Genomic DNA, 25,801 nt, shown 5'->3' with positions numbered 1-25,801 from the left:
TAACTCATAACTTAAACAGTAACATGGCAAGAAGATGAGTTTTAAATCTTAATAAAACCATCCAGCCATTTCATTAGAAGGAATTACAGTAGAACTCCAAAAAGTTCCCAATTACATAAAAGCCCATGGACTGTTCAGCAAAAATAATGCCTAGTCCATGTTAGGTCTTCTGTTGACACTAGGATCCACATTTTTAATGTTAACTGAAGTAGAACAAAACATCTTCCACCTAAAGTAAACAAATTCAAAAAAAGTAAAGTTTTCTTCGAAGGTTCATTTCAATAAGTTTAAATTCAGACAGTGGCAGCCTTCAGTTTCCTTAGGGTAGCACAGAGTGTTCTCTGAACTTGACAATGTCATTACTCTAGAGAAAACCTCTGACTGCAGGATGTGTATGTGGATGCCATCTGAAGTAGTAAATACACTAATGGTGATATCACAATGTTACCACATTAAGGTATAGAACCACAGAATAATTCACATTGGAGAGGATCTCTGAAGGTCTCTGGTCCAATTGCTTCCTCAGAAGGCCAACTTGGGACACATTCCTCTAAGCTGAGTTTGAGTATCTTTGAGGATGGAGGTTCTATAACCTCTGTGGGAAATGTAATAAGTAAGGATCAAATCCTCTGCACCAGCTTTTACAAAGGAAATACACAAATAAAACACTGCTAAGCACCCAGTTAAAAGCCAAATTCTGTCAGAAAGTATCTAACAGCACCCTGTATTATTCACTGATGACCCATTCCAAGGTTTAGAGTTAAGACTGTCCTAAGCAGTATAATATTCAGTATAATACTGCTTCATAATCCCTAGGATAAAGGAAATGTTGTTTATATGTATTACCTTTACTTATGACAATTAAAGAGCAATGCAAAATGTGAGCAGCAGATGTGAGTTCCACTGAGCCCAGAGACTCTGAGTTCTCAGACACACGTCAGACCCCTCATTACCCTGTATGAGCAGTTCAATCTCTAATCCTCCCAATACTTCTTGTGAAATAAACATGTACTATGATCTCTTTAAGTGGCAATAAACACAAAGAAATTGCTTGTCCTGTACAAGCTCTTAGAAAAAAGACATCAAGGGCCAGGGTTTTGAACCAAATATCCCAAACCTTGGTGCTCTAACTACTGAATCCATCATCTCTCTTAAACCAAAATTTTGAGTTGTGCTGATAAAGGAGCAGAATCATGCACAAGATAAAATCTCCTGGTATTTAGTGGAAGCTGGCTGCCTCCTAACATTTCCTTTGGAAATCCTAACCTAGCACCATTCGTAAACTTCAGATTCAATTTCAGCTCTCCAACTGTTTGAAATCTCACAGTCATCTTCTAATAAGTAAGAGAGCACAAGAAGGGCAAGGGGATGTCAGAACTTTCATGGCACACATAAGCTGGTAGAGTTTCTTCTTTGAGTTTGCAGACAGCCCATGCGGAAAACCTTTGATGCAGCATCATCAGAGGTGCCTGGAGCTCTTCACACAAACGCTGCAGGCAGAGGGGGCCAAGGCTGGATTAATTTCCTGGGATGGGTTACTGAAATATATGTTTAAATCCCTGACCAGGCATGAACCTAACATTTTCGTGCTTGATTTTTCATATACTTTAAAATATATTAATAAGCAGATGCTGTGAAATATGAACTAATTTAAAGTGTCACCATTTTATGAAACAATTTCCATACTACTTTTGTGATCAAGCACAGAAAGATGCCATTATACTGATATGGATCTTCTGGTACACTCTCTGTACCACAGGCCTAGAGAGCACACTATCTAGCACCTGGGATACAGCTGCTCCGCAACTTTTGATTTGCTTATCAGCATGTTCTACACTCATGTAAACAATAAATCAGTTTTTGTGTGTCAAGCTCCAGAAAAGAAAATCAGATCACCACATCGCTTACAATATGAAAAGAAGGTGCCCCTTGACAATGCCTTCCCCTGCAGTTACAATGTTGACCTGGAGTTTAAAGGGGAGCTTATGTCACAGTAGAATATGCAAATACTTCACTCAAATATAATCCCACTGCTTTCATCACGACTAAATATTAACCAGCTGGTATGTCCTAGATACTTTCTGATTTACCAAACAAGCTTCCAGAACACACTGATCCTATATTTGTAAAGATGTCCCTAACAAATTGTAATGTTTAGCCAGCATAAAGATAAACACAGTACAACCTGGTTTTGTTAGGCAGATGAAATACCCTGTTCTTTCTAACCATCTGGAAAGGAAAAAGTCATCTGGAAAGGAAAGTCATCTGGAATTATTTCAGTTTTCCATTTAGCCTGTTTATATTCCAGCCTTTCGAGTAATGTGTTAGACTAGACTTCTTTTAAATACTTGTTCCTTCTTCTTCTCTTCCTTGCTCATGAACGCCCACACGCTAACCTGTTCTCACCCTCAGTTCCTCAGTTTTCTCTCAGCCCAAGTAGTCCCAGAGATTTCACAGCTGGACTTGACTGTCTTTGGTGCCCTCTACAGGCAAGCTCTGCTTTGCTACAGAAATACTAAAAAACTTTCTCGATAAATCCTTTGCAACCTCAGTGTAGTCTTCTCACAAAGATTATTTCTTGAATGTACAGTAATTCTGCCACAATCATCAGATCTCCTCTGATCCCAGGCCATGCTGTGCATTATTTCCTAGGAATATGAAAAAAAGGCAAAGCTAGATTCCCAAATGGAAAGGCTGGATCATTTAGCTTACATATCCACAAGGATAAAATAAAATAAAATACTTTAAAAGTAACTTGCTCAGTTGATCTTATATGTATATAGCCCAGAAAACCTTGCTTTCAGAATGTTCCATTTTCCACACAGCATACGTTTAGAATAATACAATTAGCACTTCTTCTAAAGCATTTTTCTCTTGAAGAAATGATCAAAGGAAACTAAAATTTGCAAGATGAGGTTTTGTCTATATTTTCACCTATATAATTTTAGAAGGAAAAGACAGCAGCCTAATGTTAGACTGACCAAGTGCTAGGCTTTATTTTAAATGTCATGGCATTAGTCAAATATTTAAATCTACAATGATTCTCTGAGCATGTTTGTGTGTGTCCATGTGAAATGTTCTCCCAGTGGCTTTTTACACCACTGGACAATTTCAGCCATTCTGAAGGTCAGTCCATTACAGCAGATCTCATGAGACAGTCAAGCAGAGGATCCCATCAATAACCAGTAAGGAAAAAAAGCTGCAGCTTGAGCTTAGCTACTGCTTCCTTGAAGAAGTTTATGTTTTCAGTAAAGAAAGAAATAACCAAATATCACCACTTTCACTGCTCAGTTTCACTCCTGACCCTTAACTGATGCATTCTCCTGCATGCTGCTGAACAACTGGCAACCTCCATTCTACGACGGGACGCATTTATTATGCTGATTTCAAATGTGCACCATTTAATTAATCAATACTAAGCAAGTATAGTAGATTTCAACAGTAGACTTTTATAGTCTAAAGTACATATTTCAGTAACTACGTAACCAAAGCTTGTATATTAGCTTACTGAAAATACTTTGGGCTGATATAAAATAAAAATTTTTTCTGTGAGATTCCACTTGTTTGTCGTATGTGTCTATTACAAACGTATCAGTATTAGTATTATTTGAAGACTACTGGGGCAATTGCAGGAGTTTCATGGGTAATTCCTACCAGGACTGGGCTCTTGAAAGGCAAAGTCTACCATGAAAATGTTTTTTTTTTTGCTATCATTAAGCAATACAAAAAAATAACTATTTTTCCATTCCCAGATCAAAAGTCACTCACTAGACTAAAAATAAGTGCAAGCTGAAAGGATTCACTTTGTACTAAACCTTATATATTGTCTAAAACACCATGCACATTCCTTTGGGATATAAATATCAATCTGATAAGCTAGCAGGTCTTGTCAGCCACAGTAATTTATTCCCTGGGGTATCTGAGCCACCACATGGCTCTAGGACTTCTGTAAAAGGTCAAGAGGACTTAACTAACATCTATATAAGTTATTATCTCTGTCATTTGAACAATAATTAAGCCAAGAGGACTTTGCAAATCTTTTACCTTACAGTTTTTTATGTCTTTGGCTTAGGTAAAACTAAGTGGCAGGGTGAGGAAACGGAGGTTTTTGAAGACATCACAATAATCCACACAAAAAATGAAGGGAAATAACCAGAGATCTCCAAATGCTGTGCAGTTCTGTGAATCATAGAATGGTTTGGGTTGAAAGGGACCTTAAAGACCATCTAGTTCCAATCCCCTGCCATGGACAGGGACACCTTCCACTAGAACAGGTTGCTCAAAGCCCCGTCCAACTTGACCTTGAACACTGCCAGGGATGGGGCAGCTACAGCTTCTCTGGGCAGCCTGTGCCAGAGTCTCACCACCCTCACAGTTAAGAACTTTTTCCTAATATCTAAACTAAATCTACCCTTTTTCAGCTTAAAGCCATCACCCCGGTCCTATCACTACTTACCCTTGTGAACAGTCCCTCTCCAACTTTCTTCTCAGCTCCATTAGGCACTGGAAGCTGCTCTAAGGTCTCCCCAGAGCCTTCTCTTCTGCAGGCTTTACAATCCCAACACTCTCAGCCTGTCTTCCTAGGAGAGGTGCTCCAGCCCTGTGAGCATCTTTGTGGCGTCCTCTGGACTCACTTGAGCAGCTCCACATCCTTCTTATGTTGGGGGCCTCAGAGCTGAAAGGCAGCTCATGTTGAACTTCTCATCAACCAACACGTTTGGTTTTGTCCTCTGCTTTTGCACCTGAAGACTTAACTAGAGAAAATAGCAAGCCAGATGCACTACATATATCTGAAGTAACAGACAGAACTGTTGGCCCCTGCAGGGCAGTTGTCCTCGTTTGCCTTGGGACCTAGGTTGCAACTGCCCCAGTAACCAAACCTGGCTGCCCTCATGGGGCAGCATCAAAGGCTGATAAAGCCAATATGAATTCTGTCTCTGAATGAGAGACAACTGTGTGCATGTGTGTGCGTGTGCTGAAGGAGCTGCAAGACAAATAACAAAGGAAAGACTGGATCACAATGAAACACTCTGATAGCACTGAAAATACTCATTTAATGTAGGGATAACTGACAGACTGTGAAGATAAAAATAGCAGTTCTACTGGAGTTTGCTTTTTATTCTTGTAAGATTTTTTACTAGACTGAATTCAAAGGCCTATTTTTCTCTAATCTTTCTTTTCATCATGATATTCTATCTTCAAGAGCATATTCATCTGACCGAAGTTAAAAAGTAAGGTTAGAAAAATTCTTGCCTCTCTTAAGTCTACATCTTAGTAGCAGAGATGACACAGCAGGGAAAATGAATCCTGCCTCTATGGGGTCAGTTTTAACTTTGTCTTTTTAATCCAATGAAACAAAAAGAATTTTTACGTGTTGTGATACAACATCCCTCTTACTTTGTTACCATTATTCTCACTGAAGTTAGAGGACGTTTTGTCATTAAATGCAAAATTATTTACAAAGAGATTTAGAAATAGTCTTAAGAATCGAGTCAGGCTTGGAATTTTACAGGTATTACCAATACCAAACTCAAAATGCTTTCAGTACCAAGTATGTCTTTCTCATTTGTCCTCTCACCTTTAACAGACACTTACTGCAGCATTTCTCAGCCAGTGCCAGAGCTTTGACTGATGCATTCCTGGCAGCTGGTGATAGTGACGGAGATGGTAAAATTGGAGTGGATGATTAAGACTGCCTTTATCTAACAGAGGAATACCTGTCCCTGAGACTTTCTAGTGGTTAGCTCTATGAAGCTGCCCGACTCCATACACTGGTTATTATGCATCTGACTCCAAGATGCTTAGGTCTGCTCAGTATTGTAGAGAGGATCTAACATAGGAGCTGGTCTATATGCTGCCTTTGGCTACAGGTGGTCAGGCTACCGAGATTTTTTTGAGAAGGGAACCAAAATTGATAAATTTATAAAATTTCAGTATATAATTCCACTGCTTTTTACTACTGAACTATGGTACAATGTAACACTTGAATGCAACACTTCCTTTGTCTTGAGTATCTATTGTTCTGAGTATACAGTGTGCTACTTTTAGGAATGAGCTTCCCATTCGAACTCTAAGTACTTTTGTTGTCTGTGTGATTACATAATGTGGCTCCTTTTTGTTATTCTTTTCTTTTACAGAGTTTCAAGATCTGGTCAAGTTTTAACAAGCAGTCAAGATAAAGACCAAGATACCAGTGCCATAAACAACCTTTCCTATTGCAAACCTACTCTTTATTTACACATTTTGTACCCATTAAGAATCTCTGGCAAGTGACTTCATATTGCTGGAAAACATTTGAAGTAGTGTAAGCACTATTTAAACCATATTCCCCAATATTTCAAGCAAAAGGTCTTCATACCACTGGGAGACTGAACTGGAATCCATTCTGCTCATCTGAATTTGGGGCATTAAAGATGCAAGTAAAAATATAAAAAGGAGAAATTAGAAGCATTTCTGTGGCCATTTAATTTTCAGTATTTGTATAAATAGATAGCACCTGTTATAAAAAAACTAAAATCAGTAAAACATACAGGTGTAAAACCTGGTTATGGTAACTGGTAGCAGTGGCATTCAACTAAGAGGTATATTTAATGCTCCAAATGTTTTTATGTCATTCTTTATGCAACTGATTATGTTTCATACACTAATTAAATGGCAGGACTTAGCACTAATTAGCTGTCAGTTTTAATATAAGATTAACTGGATCCAAGATAAACCTCGAATACTGAAATAGCGATACATTCAGTTCTCCAAGGAACCCCTCACCTTCCTGCCCACCTGATGGCGCCATTGCTCCACTTACAAGAAGTTAAAACTACATTCTGTCTGCTCGAATTAATTCAAGTCAGAGCACTTCTAGTACCCCACCTGCCCACTTCTGTGGATGACTCAGTTTTGCTAAATAAAATCATCTCTGAATACAGAATGCTAACATCTTTTCCAGAACGTGGGAGCAGGATGCAAGTCTCAGGAAAGGTCTGTAGTGCTAGTCTGCAGTTGGGAAATAAATACTTTTTGTTGGATCCACTTTGCACACTGAATGCCTTTATTGCCATGCATACGACCCTACATACCCAGCATACCAGCTGTACTTAGCAAGTTGCACACCATGGCACAGAGATACAAAGAAGCAAGACATGGTTCTACCTGCAGAGAGGTAGAAGTTGAGAGCCCAGAGTTCCCCTCTCTGGTCAGTATGAGACCTGAAGGTCTGCACACAGAGATCCAGAATAGAGATTTGGTACCCTTTAATCATATCCATGCTATTTTCTCACAATATCAATGTAAAAAGTATTAATTGTTACCATAATCCAAAGTCATTTATTTTGCATGGAAATCTAATTGTAAAGATGTGGTTTTACAACCCACACAGATGTAACTGAAGGCAAAGGCAGCTGTGTTCTGAATAAAACTAGGTGAAAAGCGCTTTGAAAAATCAAGTCCCTGGGGCTTCATCATGGCAAACTGGAACATGTTGCCTCAATAATCAAAGCTCTATTGCTCTTCTTCATCTCAAAACTGAGGATAACTTTATGCCCACATCTCACAGGGCTGTAAAAATAAATGCACAAATGTTTGTGAGTTAAGTATGATGAGAAATTGATGCATTGATGAGAAAAATGAACATGAGCAGGCAGTGTGCGCTTGCACCCCAGAAAGCCAACCGTATCCTGGGCTGCATCAAAAAGGAGCATGACTAGCAAGTCGAAGGAGGTGATCCTGCCCCTCTACTCTGCTCTTCTGAGACCCCACCTGGAGTATTGTGTGCAGTTCTGGTGTCCTCAACATAAAAATGACATGGAACTGTTGGAACAAGTCCAGAGGAGGCCACGAGGATGATCAGGGGCTGGAGCACCTCCCATATGAAGACAGGCTGAGAAAGTTGGGGATGTTCAGCCTGGAGAAGAGAAGGCTGCGTGGAGACCTCATAGCAGCCTTCCAGTATCTGAAGGGGGGGCTACAGGGACACCTGGCGGTGTTCAAGGCCAGGTTGGACAGAGCCTTGGGTGGCATGGTTTAGTGGGAGGCATCCCTGCCCATAGCAGGGGGGTTGGAACTAGATGATCTTAAAGTCCTTTCCAACCCTAACTATTCTATGATTCTATGATTCTAAGTATAATAAAGAAGGGCACCATTAAAATATTACTATGAAATTAATCCTGTTTTTTTTACAGATTGAAACAGTAGGCTGGAAATTAGGAATGAGGAGAATGCAAAACTCTGAATGGTTGCTCATTAACTGAAGGTCATCCAGCTTGTGCAGTAAGTTAGGGTTCTGGTTGAAAAGTAAGAGTTTGATGATATCTTTGTAATTTTGACATAATACAAACAGAGCAATCAAATTAGATTACAAAAATGAACTAATTGCTAACAGTTCTTAAATTGGGAAGTATGGTGTAGAGGGGATTTTGGCTTACATATGTAATAAAAATAGACATCCAATTTTAAAAAAAAAACTAGATGGCTTAAACTATGCAGAACATTATATTTCCAACTTGATAGTTACCTCCTAGGTACTCTTTTCAAAAAATTTGGAACTCTTGAAAAGTTTGCTCTTGGGCATTAATCTCACAAAAACCTGTATGACAGCTGTCTTGTACTGTACTTGTTGGAGCTATTGAGGAAGATGTTTCAGTATTTGCAGATCAAAAATCCTCATTTCAAAAGTATCTGGAAACACTCTAGTGGTTCTGATGCACAACACATTTATGATAAGACATTATGGAGAAGGAAGGAAACATTAATACAATCTATGGGAATTCTATGGAACTTCAATGGGGGAATCTATGGAACTTCAATGAATACTCAATTATGTGTTCATTATACATTAGTCCAAAATATATTTCCACTAACATTAATAAATGAACCACGCCCTGATATTGGAGAATTTTACCTAACAGTGAAAAAAGAATTACCCATCAAACAAAATCACGTTTCTGATTTCAATGTCATTGCAGGAGAGCGACAAACAAAGGAAAATGAGAGGAATTAGTAACTGCAGTCTGACTGCAAGGCTAAAAGATCTCATTGTTGGAAAATGCTATGTATCTCAGCTGATACCATGTTTTATATTTTCACTAAGTAATATGGGTCACCTGAAGATCTTCAAGCATCATACTAATATTAATAGCTAAATGAGAGAGAAAGGCACAGACAGCTCAAATAACTGAGCAGGCAGCTCCTTTACTTACCCACATTTACTCCCACACTGATTAGCCTCCTAGGCCTACAAATCTAAGACAATTTCACCACTTACCATTCCATTAAGAACAGTAAAAAATTAATGACAAGGTAGGTCTGATATCAGCTTCAGTGATCACTCCAGAAAGTTAAGAAGGGCTTGTGACTAGAATAGTTTTTAGACCTTTTCTTCTTTTAGTATACTAAGCAGATTGGTGGCGAAAATGCTGTTTTCTGTCTACATGAATACACTTCCTTTCTTTCTTTCTTTTCCTCTCTGTCTCTCACTCACACAGGTTGTCAGACACTGTGAAATTTCTGTAACTGCTTATTATGTGCTTTAAGAAAGCTCCTCAAATTGTACCTGTAAGGGCACAGCTGGAAAGACTGCTGCATGATCATAAACACACATTCCCACATTGCTCCCTTAAACTGAAGAACACTCCTCTGGAATCATACATTTGGAGGTCTGAAACCATGGACTGTATTCTGCAAATGTGTCTATCCAACCCTTTCTGCCAGAGTCCCTATGTATGTGATTGTCTTTTGTCAAGGGAACTTTGTCACATGCTTTATGCATGTGTATTAAGTGCCTGCTTGAATCTAGACACCTGCTTCTCCTTTATTTAGAAGGCCATTTCTGTTAAACAAGTGACTTTTGATGATTACTTCTGATAAGGTTAACTCTAATTATAGCGTATTTTTACTTTATACCTCACTAAGGGTTAGACATCCTCCTACTGCTGAAATTAATGGCAGAAATCCCACAGCCATCAATTAGGACAGGCAGTGAATACAGCACTGAAGTGGTTCCAACTCTTTCTATTTGCCTTATTTTACCATGGCTTCTTACACTTTGGGTCATAGTGAAATACAGCCATATGCAAAAAGCCTTTGATAACAGTATAGTACCACTGTACATATCTTTTACATGTCACAAAAGGCAGCATCCAGATTATTTCACAGCCTCCAACTTTAGGGCACAGTTACTCTTAAAATGCACAGAAACCCTGAACAATTTAGACTTTTAAAGCTCACTCCATCTGACACTGTCTGTAATGCTGACAGCAGACAAATATCTTAAACAATTACATTTAGGGTCAGAGATTTTTTTGTGTTACTGAGTCACAGAAGCTCTTGCAAGTGCATTTAAACACAGCAGACAGCATATCAAATGCTAGCAGAGATCTTCCAGGACAGCTTTTTAAGTGAAAAAAATACCATGATCAGACCAAGCTCTGTGAATTACTTACGCTATTAATCGTTTATGTTAGTCTATTCTGCTATCATTTTCAAATAGAAATCAATCTCATTTACACAGAATACTAAGGACATAATTTAAAGTGGGGAAAGTACACAAGACATTTCTCTTAACATGAGAGAAGTACCTGTCTTAGTTTAGCTCCAGACTCACAGTGCTGCAGGATGGATTCTACAGTCCAGATCTCTGCTCAGCGCTCTGGGTAATGTCCTCTACTTGCTGCAGGGAAAGAAAGCTTTGTCACTGAGGCTTCCAAGGCCTGGATTTCATCCTTCATTGTAATAATGCACAATACCAAAAAAATCAAATACTAAACCATGTTCTTGAACTCCTCTGTTTAATATGGTAAAAGATTATGGCTCAAGCAACCATTCAAATTGGATTCTGTAATTATTTCTGTATGATTAAAGTATGTGTCTTAAGAGGCAACTTGAAGTGGCAGGATAGAACTCATTTTGTTGTAAAGGCACTTTTCAATTATGATAACTATATTCACACTAAGATTCTCTGCCATCACCATTGAAACATCAACATTAATGTTCAATCACTCAGGTTACTGAGTATCTATTTCCATTTCTTCCAAACTCATTACAAAGACAGAATCTATTATCCAGGATTATGATACAATTGTTCTGGCCCTAACACAACCAGAACTGAAAGATGGGAGTTGTGTGGGTTTCACAAGTTGCTACAGTGCCTCTCTACAATGTTGCAGTTGGTCTCAGGTTAACACCTCTCCTCTGATCTCACCTGAGACAACCGCTGATGTTTCCCTTGCATCTGCTTGAAGTCTTCGGTTGATTGCCGCTGCTAATTAATTCTATACTTTATACCAAACAGAACACAAAGAGTACAAGACTAGTCCACAACCTGACAATGATTTACCAAAACTATCCTCTGCTCATTAGAGAAGTGAATGGTACTTGACTTGAAAAGAGTTGGTTTATAAGTGTAGATTCCTAGCAAGAAATTATCAGCAGGATTTCTCTGTATTTCTCAGAACTACACTTTTGTGTTTAATTCTGGAAGTCTGAAACAAAACAAAAATGGCTTTAATATTCCTGTATATGTTATCCATAAAGACACCTCCGGAAAAAAGAACAGAAGTTAAGTTATAAGGGCACATAAACCTTCACATGAACAACTCAACAGCACTTTCAGATGTCCCCACAGAGCAGAAAAATCGAAACCAAACAAATTAATAATTTCTCTTGTATTTCACAGGAACAAGTGCTAAACATTCCTGGAAACTGCGCAATACCCAGATTCTGCACCAGATTTTGCACAGTTGTTAACTGCCTACCTAGCAGCTGTTGTTTTGGTTGAATTATTAGGTATTTTCTTTATAGCTTTACATTGCTTGCATAATATCTTTTAGGAAATTTCTTTTATGGATCTCAGGTTTTGAACCCCTAAAAAGGGATTACAATCGCCTAAGAAAATACATACCCCAGAAGTAAGGAAAACAGGCAGATGATTTAGCTGTAAAATAGATGATCTAATTAAAACATCCCTTTCTATATTATACTCATCCCTGATTACTTCATTCTAATTGTAGTGAAGGGAAACCTGTACTTCAGATGAAGTGTCATTAATAAATAAATAAAACCCAGTAACCCTAGATTCCCAGCTGTATCAATATACAATGACATCAACATGATTCTGAAATTCAGCTCTTTTAGGCTTTTGTAAGCCATCTTTCAGCCAGGATTAGCATCACTTTTGTTGTCAGTGTTGAATTTCAAACACTAAAAGATCCTTTCATAAGCAATAGTGAACTTGTAGCAATCAGCTCACTTTTATTTGAGATCATATTTTAATATAATACTAATTCTGGCTACTTTGCTACTGTTGAATACATGTAAAAACAGTTCAGCACTCTGTGTGCCCTGGTAGAGTGTATGAAGTAACCAGATGACACTGAGTGATTATATTTGGTGCTTATATTTTGGTGCTTATATATTAATACAATTCCTGAATTAGTTGCAGACATATTTTGAGCTTGAGTACTATATGCTCGCCTTGATCTCATCATTTTCCTCTATTCCACTTCAATTTTCTCATTCTTATTCTCATTAGCTTTCAATATTTAGGGTTGAAATGCAAGTCAAAAATTAAAACAAAATGCAGATCAATGAGCAGCAGATATAGAGAAGGAGCAGAGTAGGAGCAAGCACAAATAAAGGAAGCCTACTGTAAAGTAACGTCTATGGCACTATCATGGAGACCTAGGAAAACCGTTTTCTCTAGGAACATCTTGACAGTAAAAATGTCAAGAGGAAACAGTAAAAAAACCCTTCTTTTAAAACTCATATCAACTTGAGATGATTGCAAAGGGGAAAATTCACAACAGAGCACAAAAAGGTAGCCTCAAGGATGAAAGCTATTTCAGGGTCATTCCACAGAAAGCACAGTATGTGCTTCATTCCCACTGCCACTGTCTGGCAGATCATAACATCATGCAAACCTCAGACAGAAAGTATGTGAATATATAGCTTTGAAAGAAGATGATAAATGAAAAGGACACCAAAAGACCTGAGATCAGATCTTCAATTTGTATAAATAAACAGTGTTTGATTTCTTTTAACCAGACAATATGAATTTACAACAGGCCAGGGTTCTCAGGTTTAGTGGGAAAGCATTCTTCCAGATTACTACAGACAGTTTTCCTACTGAGACAGGAGAGCATTTTTTTGCTACTAGACAGCTGATATTTGGGATTAAAGATACATCTGATTATTCATGATCAATGCACCTTCTTTTGTGTACAAAAGAGATAGCAGGAAAGGTAAAAGTATCATTAAATGGTGTCTGCTTTTTCATGTCAATTATACCTATTTCTCTATCCAAATTCAGACAAACAGGCTACAGAACAATTGCTATGCTTGATACTTTTCTTACTGTCATTAAACCAATCAGGAGTATACCCACTGTAGTCCATTAACTTCCACTAGGGCTTAGATACATTACTACTCTACTCCACAGCATAATTTGTAACTTTTGCTTCTGTAAAAAATGTTACTTGTTCAGCATAACATACTATTTCCATTCATGAAAAAATCAGTGCTCAAGTATTTGGAGAAAACTACTTTAGGTATCATAATAGACTATTATACTATAAACTCTAGCCAAAATACAGGTGGGTCTTATTGGTTTTCATCCTACAGTTTTGTCCACATAAACCCCCTTAAAGATGGAAATAGATTTTTGTCTGAAGGAAACCCTCTTATCTGTTGTTCTCAATTTTCTTAAGGTTTTTGTTTTTTTTCAAAGCTAATGTTCATGAAATATATAACAAGCCCCCACTTACTTATACCTACAGTTTTAATTTCTTATAAGGAAATATATTGTGAGACTGTGTTGTAAAATGTATATAAATCTATCTCCACACTAACAAAGTCTGATTCCTACCACTTCAAGTAGGTCTATTATTGATTTCATGTAATTTAAAGTATTCAAAAGAGATCAATAAGTAGGCCATCTGATTATAATGTTCCAGGGAATACAAACAGGATCAGCTTGTTCAGCTTTACCCAGTTTCAGAGTTTTGCTCTCACTGAAGGCACTGGTTTCTGTTCTACCCCTGATTAGGGACAGCACTGCAATTTAGAAACCGGTCAGGAAATCTGAAATGCTGCTTACTGGAGAAGAATCACCCCAAATTACAGCATGCTTTCCTCTATACTAGTGACAAGTTATTTTTGTCAGAATGACATGCTGTCACCTCAGATCTTTCATTTTCAACTTCCTTTATACATTCCAAAGGATGAACAGACTCCGGAAAACCAAGCTGGTTTCTTTTCATAAGGATTTAACAGCTGGAGTCATCTTCCAGTGAGCAACTTTAAGGTCCAGAGGTTAACTGAAAATCTTTACCATACTCGGAGACTGAAAGGCAACGTTTTGATGGCAGAGTTGTACTTAATTAAGCACAAGAGGATTTATTAAAAAAACTGTTGTTCTTGTCCATATTATATTAGGATATAAATAGAAAGAAAAGTTTAATTAGTTAAGGAAGAAATTTGAGCTTGGTCTCAAACCAAACATTCGATCCATCAAACAGTAACCTAAGTAGTGGTTATTGTCACCTTTTGAATCCTTTATAAGCCAGAGTGGCAAGCCAGAGCCGACATTACTATTTTGCCTGCTATCTCCTCAGCTATTTTTCCTTTACCTAGCTGAGAAAACTATAAAGGTGAGCAGCTGACTTGAGATTAATTAAATGAAATTACTGTGCAGAGCTGCAACAGTAGTAAGTACAATAACCATTGTTCTAAGATTTTTATTTTAATTGCTGGAATTACATATGGATGGACCTTATATAGAGATAAGTATCAGTTTTCTTTTTATTCTTCAAAGCTGTTGGGGAGAAAACAGAAGCAAACCTTCTTGACTCTTTTTTCCACTGCATATACTGTTATTTGTATTGCCAGATGCTATGCATTCCAGTAAGACTAATTATAAGATTAATGGTTACACAGAGTTTAAAATGTGCTGTATTTCCACAAGATGCAGGTAAATTATAAAAAAGTGATCATCAACTCACAAGACCATTTATGTAATCCACGTAATTAAGAAGTATTATTTCAGCATTGCTATTTTTAAGGAAGTAATATACTAAGTCTTCTAATTTGTTTAGGAATAGCAGCGATGATGGTTTGGTCAATGATTTTTTGTAACATGCATTTACATTTCACAAATCTGTCTGCAATATATTATTTTGCACAGGTTTGAAATGAGCCTTACAGACATTCTAAGCCCTTCCGATATTGCTGCTGCTCTGCGGGACTGCCAAGGTGAGCAAACAATTAAAACTCAAAATCTATTACTTTGTGTAACACATGGCAAGTTCAGTGCAATCCCAAAGGAATACTGAAGAAGCACATACTGTAAACATGTTTCTATAATCTCTTTACTTAGCTGTCATGACTGATTTATATTGTCAGTTTGTAACATCCCCATGTGATTTTATTTTTGCTGTTTAGGAGGGTATGGTTCAGTATGGCAAAACTTATTCTTCGACAAGCTTTATCTATTGTTCATGTTTAGAACAATTAAACTATAACAAAGCAGCATCTTCAGACTTTTTAGGAACAGTGAATGCAGTGGTCTGGGGTTAATTCATTTATTAATTTATTTTCAGCTCCAGATTCCTTTACTCCCAAAAAATTCTTTCAGATCAGTGGAATGTCTAAAAAGAGTAGCAGCCAACTGAAGGAGATCTTCCGGATTCTTGACAATGACCAAAGTGGCTTTATTGAGGAAGATGAGCTCAAGTAAGGATTTCGTTAACTGTTCAAAGGGTATCAAAAAATCAGCACTTCTTTTCTTTCCAGAGCTGTTTTGTACATGAGAGCACAAGTTATGCTGAATGCTGCTAAAACTTCCAGCAGATTGTCAAAGGTGTATTTAAGTAGATAATCCCTACAGAGAGACAACTAGTAAATACCTGCTTTTAATGCTCAGTATAGAAAAAATAACTTCCTTGGGATGGATTTTGGTAGTGGGTAGAATTAATTGTATCAGGGCAGGACTTACAAAACAGAAATGTATGACTAAGATTTAGTTCGTCTATCAAAGCAGATTTTGAAGAACTTGGCTATTATGGTAAATTATTTATATATAGCTATCATTTTGATTATACAGCCAGCATAAAATAATAATATTCTGTGAAAATCATAATCAAAGTTATTTTCTTCCTAGGTATTTCCTTCAGAGGTTTGAATGTGGAGCCAGAGTGTTAACCTCCTCAGAAACCAAGACCTTCTTGGCAGCTGCAGATCATGATGGGGATGGTAAAATTGGGGCTGAAGGTATTAATGTACTTATATACAGAATAAGGCACCTCAGGTTGTGTTTCAATGATGTGTGATTCCCTTTTATTCTCATGGTACATTAATGTACCTCCAGTAATTTTACTGAAACCCTTGTAGTCGCGACCTGTTTAAGGGCAGAAATAGTCCCTAATCTTACAGGTTCATCTCTGCAACTCCTTTTGCATGAGCAAGTCAAAAAAAACCACTTAGGCTGCCCTAAGGAGCTTTCTCAGAAATTTACAGTTGTTTTGAAAGGAACTGCCCTTTATTTCTCCTCCCACTTACTCTGACTTATGGCAGCACTAGCTGTAATACACAAAAGTAAAATCAAGGGCAAAAGAACCACCTCTTCACAGGAGAACCAACAGCACCTATATGGGCTCATTTACAGCAGTTATCTCCCAACAGAAGTTACACTAATCAGTGAAATCATTCACAGTATGCAAGAGCTAGCAGCATGTAGTTTAATATTTGTTTTGCATGAGAAGAACAGAATGATCAAGTGTCACTACCCTGACACAAGATTCCACAACAGGCTCTCTGCATGGGGATGGATGCTATTCATCTTCAGTGGCAGTTGAAAGACCAGATAGAAAGGAGCAGCTGTTCTAAGAAGCAGCATATTGCACTCACCCTGTGGAAATGCTGGTGTGATTTAATGGCTGCTCAGTGCAGAAACCTCCTGATCTCCTAATTGCATATTTCTGTGTCCCATTTTGACCAGGAAGCACACACTCACACAAAAGACTTGCAGCTAGTGGCAACTTGCCCCATGAAAGAAGCATGCTGCCTAGACAAGCATGAAAGGGGCTTAGGGAATAGCATGCAGGGAATGTGCTGGTATGCAGATTTCCTATCGCACTGTGCCAGGAGGACAGAACTCTTCTGTTTCTTTCTTTGGAAGGAATTAAATCCAGTTCCTTAGGAAATACGCCAGAATAAACACACATGATTTATGAAGCAATATACTAATACAGTCATTCAGGGATGGGACTGATCAAAAACTCTAACTCACAAAAGACAGACATTTAAAAGATCTTGCAAATAACAATATCTTACTGTACTTCAGTATCATGAATGATACTTCAGTATCATTCCACATGGAACTGCACATTGGTTTTGGCTTTAGACTGTGTTCTAAATCAACACTTTGCAATTGCTGAAGCGTTACAAACCACTAATAAGACCCATGGATTCACTTTTAATTCTTGTATTTCAGGTCTTAACTACTTCTTACTCAAATTACATAGTAGCCATTCTGTTATTTTTGCCCAAGATCAGTAATATGCAGAGAGAAAGCTAAAACTACCCTGAACGTTATATTACTCCTTATAAGTGTCAGCAAAACACTTCCATCTGTTGTTTAGAAGGACATTAGGCAATGTCTCTCAGTCATCTATCAGGTAATTGTTTTCTGTTAAATCCTATTATAAATTTCTTGATAAGCCACTAATCTTTTACTCCTATTCCTTTCATTTTACTATTTCTACTGTAAATATTCTTTTATCTTTTGCAGAATTCCAGGAAATGGTGCAGTCTTAGAGGTTCAAAAGGACCAAACAAAATACAGTCTGGGTGAATCTGCACAAGACACTCCAAAACCTTGAAAATCAGGACTCCCTTATTTATCTTGACTGTGACTTGTTCATTGCCTTAGTAACATAATGAAACACTGATTAATTTTTTTCATTGTGCGGAACATTTACCATGCTCTAAACTCTACTTTAGCAAACACTTCCCTTAAAATATCCAATAAAAATTGATTATATACAGTAGCTTGTGTCTGTTTTTCTGACTGCGAAACTGAAATATGTGAATTTTTAAGAGTGTTAAAACCTGCAAGATGTTAATCTTATCAGACCTTCATATATGGAACATATCGCAAAATCTATTTACAATAGTCCTGGATTAAGCTTGAACTTCTCAAAACACTCAGATCTTCATCAAAGACTAGGAGCTGAGATAGAGTTGTGAGGTAGGTGCTGATAAAATCTCTCACTGACTTCCACATGAAAAACAATTATAAGTTTTTGCTTAAGACATGATTTCTACATGAGATCATTGCTGTTTCAAACCATTCTTTTTACATTAGCCAATGAAGAGAGAGAGAAAGCAAAACTCACATTTTCCTGTGGAAAACCTCTGTGGACTTAAGGCTTCAGATAACTATGAGGATTTACAAAGGACAGGGGAACCAAAAGCCATCATCTTGGTGGTATTTTCTAGCTTTCTCAATAAGAAAGACTAAAACTGTGCAGGAAGAATTTGTAGAAATGCATGTTGAGAAATCTCCAACATACTCTCCAGTCTTTTCAGTCTGTGTCTGCCATATTAAAAGCATCTATTTCTAGGGATGCTGAAGAAACATCTTTTTATGAAATTCAATCATTAGAGAAGTGTTTAGATGCTCTGATAGAGTATTTATATATTCATTTGCTTTCTCAACATTAACAAGTGCTGTATACTGCAGTTCACACATATGTAGCTTACAGGAGTCATCATAACAAAATAGAAGCCTTTTCAGCAAAGTGAATGGTTTAGTCACTGCAGTTTCAATTTGCATCCTTTGCTGCATGCAAATGACTACATTCAAAATTAACTGCATTTTTTTCCTTGTCAAAAGTCTCTATAAATATTGGTAATGTGCAAAAAAACCACCAAAGCCAGAGCTGAATTGTTAACAAGAAACCAGCTGTTGCTGGGGAAGAGACTGAAGAATCTGAACACACTTGTGAGAAGGGCTATATATCTTTCAGAGCAACAAAGGCACAAAGAAAGAGTCTTTCTCTCTGACACTTCAATATGCCAGCTCTCCCAACCTGTATTTTGCAAACCTAACAAAATAGTAACTAAAAAATTCCTGTTGGTCTCAAACATGTTCATCATTGAAGCAAAAGCAATTAAATAAATTCAAATTTTCCATCTGTGATCCTCCAAGACACCCTAAACAGCTGCATCAATACAAATTCTATAACATTTCACTCCTGAGTAATCACCTCTATGTCTTCTCTGCAGCCATCTACTTCGCTAGGAGCCAAGTACTGAAGAGCCAGCCAGAACACAGCTCCTGCCTTTAGAAAAAACACGTGTATATTAATCCACAGTTCTTAATAGCCAACAATTGAAAGGAGAATTTTTGTCCCATTTAAAAATGTTTTCAAGCAGCTTAATTTGGGATACAATTTGTTTGTAAGCTGTATACCCAGTACACATGAGAATTTAATATGGTCATCAATTTTTCCTTTTGTTGTGCAAAAATAACACAAACAGATAAAAAATAATACTTAATTTGAATAGTATTTCTTAATATTATGAAATATGCTCACCTGACATAAGTCACTATAGTATCAGTGACTTTAACATAGCTGCTCCGATTTACACAGTCTGAGGATCTGACCCATGAGAATCTGACCCATGTAAATTCTCATAGCACAAGACAGATGTCACAGGATATTGCCAAGAAATAAAGTGTGTTCTTGGCAATGAAAACCAGTCTGATGACAGAAGGGTCTTGGAGCAGCTCACATGTGAGTTACAAACAAATGCCTCTCCATTTCACTGACAGTTAAGTGTCCTGATCTTGACTAATTGTATTATATCAGGCAGGTGAATGCATGTAAAAGAAAGAATATTGCAGTTGCTCTTGCACTCTGAACTCTGGCTCTTCTCAATGTTTCACCCTTTGCACTATGCACCTAGTCAAAGAAACCCAGAGCCAAAGTATAAATTCTGTTATTCCTCACTAAGATGCAACACATTGCTGGAGCAGGTCACTGGACAGAGGTGGACAGAAAATTCATTAAGTGCCCTGGCCCACAACAAACTTTGGTGAAATCAGAACTTCCATCATTTCCTAGATAAGAACATAGCACAGCTGTCTGCCTCTGAAGTTTGTGTAAAACATCTGAACTACAAAATATACTTAGGCCCAATCAAAAGACAGGGGACAAAAAGAGTATGGAAGCACTTTGTGACCTGACACACAACCTCTTAACTAGTTTCCATGTAAAGGCTTTAGAAAAATCTTGTTCATTATTACTTATTCAAAGTATGTCTCAATTGTTCACTGATAACTTATTATTGTATAGAAGTGGTGCACTACAGCACCAAACAGAAAAAAAAATACAACCCACTTACTCTACTTGAGATATTCTGAGGATTTTCTAACATCCAAAGTTTTGTAGTTAAAGGAATCTTTACATGTATTTTCATTAGGAAAAAAAGCACCTTAAAAAACCTTAATAGTACAGCAGCTACTCCAGCAGATTACTATTCTCTGAGGGAGAGCAGGTTAAGTAAAGGAAAACTTGTTGACTCGTAGGATTTCTGAAGTAGAAGAAACTTTTAAAGTTAAAACAACTTACATGGCTTCTCTAGAATCCTTGAAATGCTAACTCATAATTTTGAATGCTTGTGTAAAACGTGACAGTGATAACTCAAACTGGATTTACTCACTGACCCCCTTGTCTGCTTGATGACCTAAAATAAATGCCATTGGCAAGCCTCCTTCTAGAATTCCAATTGTTTCAAGTAGGCACTTGTAGTTCAGAAAACTCCTAAGCAGAACTTTATTGACTGACAATGAAGGAAAAACTAAAGATATTTACTACATTTTACCACTATTTAACATGTGAATATGGGTGCTTGCTGAAGGGACTCAAAGGATCATAGAATAGTTTGGGTTGGAAGGGACCTTCAAAGACCATCTAGTCCACCCCCCCCCTGCAATGAGCAGGGACATCTTAAAGTAGATCAGGTTGCCCAGAACCACATCCAGCCTGGCCTTGAGTCTCTCCAGGGATGGTGCATTCACTACCTCTCTGTCAGCCTGTGCCAGTGTTTTACCACCCTCATTGTAAAGAATTTTTTCCTCACATGCAGCCTGAATCTCCCTTAGTTTAAACCCATCACCCCTCATCCTATCACAACAGGACCTGCTAAAATGTCTCTCCTCATTTTTCTTATAGGCCCCTTTTCAGAACTGAAAGGCTGCAATAGGATCTCCCTGAAGCCTTTTCTTCTCCAGGCTGGACAACCCCAACTCTCTCAGCCTTTCCTCATAGTAGAGATGCTCCAGCCCTCTAGTCATTTTTGTGGCCCTAAATGAATGAGCAGCCACTTTCTATGTTCATATATTTACTGAATGGGATGAAAATAAGGACTGCATTCATAAACTGTACTCACTGCAAAGATCTGATGTGAGAGGCAGCTTTCAGAAAGCTACTACTGACAATCACACATACAGATTGCAATGAAAGTTGCAACTAGTTTTCAGAATTACCACTGTACATTGCATACTAAAGTTATTCACTAGACACAACAAGTAAAAAACCCACAGTTTTAGAAAGCTATACCATAAAAATACAAGTTGACTTCCATTTCTTGTTTACTTTATTTACCCCGGAATACTTTGTGCCATGTCACCCTGTTTATGAATAGCTAAAATTAAAATATAAAAGAATAAACAGTGGATTTATTCAACTTCTAAGCATAGATAATACCATACCTTAAATACATCAAACTATGACATAATTCTTCATATAGTTCTCTCTCATTTCTTACTATGATTAGCAGGGAAATAATTAACATTTTCCTATAATTCGTCTTCAGAGCTGAAATGCTTTTAATTGTCTAGCCCCTTCCTCATTCTCTCTTCCCAGCTTTTCTCTCACATGCACTACAGATCCAGGCTAGTAACAACACTACACATTCTTGTTAAACACATTAAATAAATCAAAACATTTAAGTTTTGCACGAAAGTAGGCGGTTATTGCTATTCAGTAACTTTGTAGCCTTAATCATAACCAAAGCTAGCATAAAGTTACTTCATTCCTTTAGCAAATCTCTGATCCTGCAAAACAAATACATCCATTATTAAACCATCTCTACTCACCACGACAGATAGTTGCTCACATTCCTTGATATCACACTAAGAAGAAATCTGGGGGAGATGAGTGATACCCCTAGCAGGATCCCTGCATCTAGCTGCAGTGTTGTATTTTCACATCCCGTGACAAAGGCCTTTTGGAGCATTAACAAAGTGTGCAGACCAGGGATACACAGGCATTGTGCGTTTTGCTGGATCACAGCGCTGTTTTGTCATTTATTTGCTAAACTAATCCCAAACTGCTGAGTCTACACATTTGTTAACACATTTAGACCACATACTGTCAATGGAACAGCTATTTGAGCTGTCAGCTGTATTTATTTAGAGCTGTCAGCTCCAACACCCAGAGTGATTTATAGTATACCTTTTTGTTCATGCAGCTGATGGAAATGTTCAAAATAGCACCTAGAAATAGGCTCAACAAACCAAAACATATGACTACACAACACCATTTCTTACTCCTACGTTTGGAAATGCATTGGAAAGCACTCATAAAGTTGTTAATTGTCTCTTGATGCAGGGGTTGTCCTGCAAATTCCCAATGTACTTATGCAGAAGTTTAATTTTACATAATCATGGGCTGGGAATCACATTTCAAACTCAGGGTGATCTGATGCCACTTTGCAAATGTCAAGGTGTGGTGTTACTGCACATACAATTAAGAAGATGGGATGAAATTGGAACCACAATTGAAGTTTCTTCCTGCCCTGTTAATTTGTACATTAGAAATGTAATCATTTAATTGAACCTGTTATCACTTACTCTTTGTAGATTCTCACAGGTATTTTCACCAAAAGCAATGTCAAGTTACAGATGAGGTTGCACTGAGCAGAATTACATTTTAGCAATCACTACACATATATTCCCTTCCTAGGGGAAGTTTGGCACAGAAACACCTTCCCTAGCTATCACAAATCGTACTAAGTATCCACTGCCTGACCATACATGCCTCCACAATATATTCCTTGCAACAGTATTTGCATTACAGCAGAAAATAGGCACCCCAGCCACAGACCAGGATCTTCATTGTGTTAAATCCTGAATAAACACACATCTAAACGTTTAAGCCAACACAAGCCAAAATCCACAGTCACTGCAGCTTTATAATGTCTTTGGTAAGAAATGAATTAACTTGAGTATTAATTTAAAAAATGTCCATGTTTTACTTTAAGTAAGTAGTATAAAGAAATTAACTTCCCTTCTTGCATGCAGCCCTCATCAGCCCTCCCTGTAGTACGACAGAAGCGAGGAAGGGGACTTTGCTTTTCTCATTTGATATATTCAGTCCTGACTAGATGTTCCCAGAAATTGTCTCATCTGTGTTGCAGCCTTCAGATGGACAGACCATAACTCTAAAGGGCTGATCTGTGCACACTGATGAATTTTAACTCAGAGCCATAGGCTAGGAATCAGTAATTACTGCATTTGGATGCCTCACCTTGACACATTGGCCTGATCCTTACTCAGCCCCTGCTCAGAAAAAACCCATGGAGCTCAGCACAGCAGGTTCTTCCCCCATGCTGATTTCTTGTGCTGACAAAAAGCCCATGTCACCTTCCATCATGGCCCCTCTGAAAACACCTTCATTAAATTATAAATCGCATTCTCCCCGCAGCTTTGGAAATATTTCCCACAGCTGTTTGAGACCTGGCTGGCACTGACTGGAAATGCTCTGTCTGCTGCTGTGGCTCAGCCTGTTGTTCTGCTCCTACATGCCCAGTCCATATATGAGGAGCTGCTCAGTTCTTGAAACGTTTGGGTTAAATGCCATGCATGCAGGCAGGAAAGGTGATACAGAAGGTGGTGATGAGCTCCATGTCCATACTACATTTAGATGAATTCATGTATTCAAACACCATATTGAACCACAGAATCATAGAATGGTTTGGGTTGGAAAGGACCTTAAGATCATCCAGTTCCATCCCCCCTGCCATGGGCAGGGACACCTCACACTAAACCATGCCACCCAAGGCTCTGTCCAACCTGACCTTGAACACTGCCAGGTATGGAGCATTCACAGCCTCCCTGGGCAACCCATTTCAGAGCCAGCCTGAGAGGGCCTCAGCATGTCTGTCCACTTGACTCACCAGACCTCACAGCCAGCCAGCACCTCCATTTTGTGCCTCACAAGAGGAAGCCTACTCCATTTGGTGTTTCCCCTCCCTTACAAAAAGCATCCTCTTCCATTTTGTGCCTTCCACCCCTCACAAGCAGCAACCCCCTCCGTCTTGTACCTCTCTCCCTCACAAGAATTAGCCCCGTACATTTTGTGCCTCACAGGAGGCATACTCTTCCCTTTTGTGCCTTCCATCTTTCACAAGAAACGGCCCCTTACATTTTGTGCCTCCTCCCTCTCACAGAAGGCAGTCTAGTCTCCACTGTTTTGTGCCTTCCACTCCTCACATGAAACAGCTCCCTGCATTTTGTGCCTCCCCTCCCTCATAAGAGGTAGTCTCCACCATTTTGTGCCTCTTCTCCCTCACGGGAGGCAGCTTTCTGCTTCAGGCCAGGTACCAGCAGGGTCTGCAGCAATAAGCACGGTAGTAGGATGTGACAGAGCTGCACACTGACTCTGCCAGCCCAGGAGGAAACAACGGTCATCTCCCTCTTGCTTACACCACTCACTTTTTTGAGTATAGACATTAAATATTAAATTACTGCAGTCTTACAGCATCTCTATTCCACACAGTTCTCCTACAGCACTGAACTGGGCAGTCAAGCCATCACCTGCAGAAGCTGATGAGGACTATCCTGAATGACACTATTGGCACTGAAAGTGAATATAAACTAAGGGCGATGACAGGAACAGAAATAATAACTAAAGTGAAAAATTAAAAACACCCAAAATACTGTTTTCTTTCAGATTTAATCTGGCACAACTTCAAGAAAGCTTACCAGTACATTTTTCTAAATAACCTGCAGGAAAGAGGTGTTCAATTGTATCTTTTATTCTGTTTATTTGAGCAATTGTGTAACTTTATTCAGATTCCTAAATTTCATAATCCTATAGAGAAACAAAGTGATACACCTCTTAACCATGTAGCTGGTTTTACTTATCACTTAGATCACACTTAATTTTGATTAAAATTGGAATTGAAAAGTAACAGAAAAGCTTCATTATTTTATTTGTTAAATACCATTATCTTAAATGTTCCAGACAAAAACCCGAAAAATAATCACAATAAACATATTGTAGCTATTTATGGAGAAAGGATTACCTGCACTAAGTGTTGCTGGATGACATTCCTTTCAACATATTCAAACCTGTAGATGTCATCTTTCAGATCTCAAGATTTTACCTCAAAAAATAAAGCATTTCTACTTTTTTTTCAGCTATCCGGCAGCTCTGAACAAATCGGAAGGGAACTGAACTGCACTATGCTCGCTCTGCGTAGAAGGGGCGATAGCCAAATGGTGATTTGGCACTGCGGCACACACCGGTCCCACCGGCAGCAAACTTCCCTCCTGCAGAGGGGCTGCCTTGGAAGGGCTGTGCTGGGAAGCTCCGGCTGGGCTCACGGACCGCTCCCCAGGCACAACCTCTCGTTGAGGGAACACCCGACCCAAGCGGCTCCCCAACGCTCTGCGGGTCCCCAGATCCCCTGCCAGTGGCCTGAGCTGCTCCGGTCCAGCCAGCCCCGCGGCAGGAGAAGCCCC

General features: G+C 38.4%; 1 protein-coding gene and 1 long non-coding RNA gene across 4 annotated transcripts; one reads left to right on the top strand and one right to left on the bottom strand.

Annotated features, from left to right (window-relative positions):
* Positions 1–32: 32 nt before the first annotated feature.
* LOC133279696 (uncharacterized) lies at positions 33–25,786 on the bottom strand. 2 transcript variants are annotated; one of them, XR_009746953.1, is made up of 5 exons: positions 25,363–25,786; positions 22,147–22,278; positions 19,254–19,328; positions 10,569–10,660; positions 33–595 (listed from the first exon to the last, which is right to left on the bottom strand). It is a non-coding gene; the product is annotated as an uncharacterized LOC133279696 (long non-coding RNA). The 2 variants fall into 2 exon arrangements; XR_009746954.1 differs by lacking the exon at positions 25,363–25,786 and adding an exon at positions 23,583–23,674.
* On the top strand, positions 14,497–17,967 carry LOC133279670 (parvalbumin, thymic CPV3). 2 transcript variants are annotated; one of them, XM_061473600.1, is made up of 5 exons: positions 14,497–14,693; positions 15,170–15,237; positions 15,585–15,717; positions 16,145–16,254; positions 17,774–17,967. In XM_061473600.1, exons 2-5 carry the CDS (start codon positions 15,177–15,179, stop codon positions 17,797–17,799), a joined length of 330 nt encoding a protein of 109 aa, XP_061329584.1. In that variant the 5' UTR covers positions 14,497–14,693; positions 15,170–15,176; the 3' UTR covers positions 17,800–17,967. The 2 variants fall into 2 exon arrangements, with proteins under 2 accessions (XP_061329584.1, XP_061329583.1); XM_061473599.1 differs by having other exon boundaries at positions 14,543–14,636; positions 17,774–17,963.
* Positions 25,787–25,801: the final 15 nt, after the last annotated feature.

This window comes from Pezoporus flaviventris, unplaced genomic scaffold, assembly GCF_033815535.1.
Source record: "Pezoporus flaviventris isolate CSIRO_AGI_PZ_B2104156 unplaced genomic scaffold, CSIRO_AGI_Pfla_v1 ptg000078l, whole genome shotgun sequence".
Lineage (NCBI taxonomy): Eukaryota > Metazoa > Chordata > Aves > Psittaciformes > Psittacidae > Pezoporus > Pezoporus flaviventris.
Note: the sequence above shows the minus strand (reverse complement) of the source record. Positions and strands in the feature narration are given on the sequence as shown.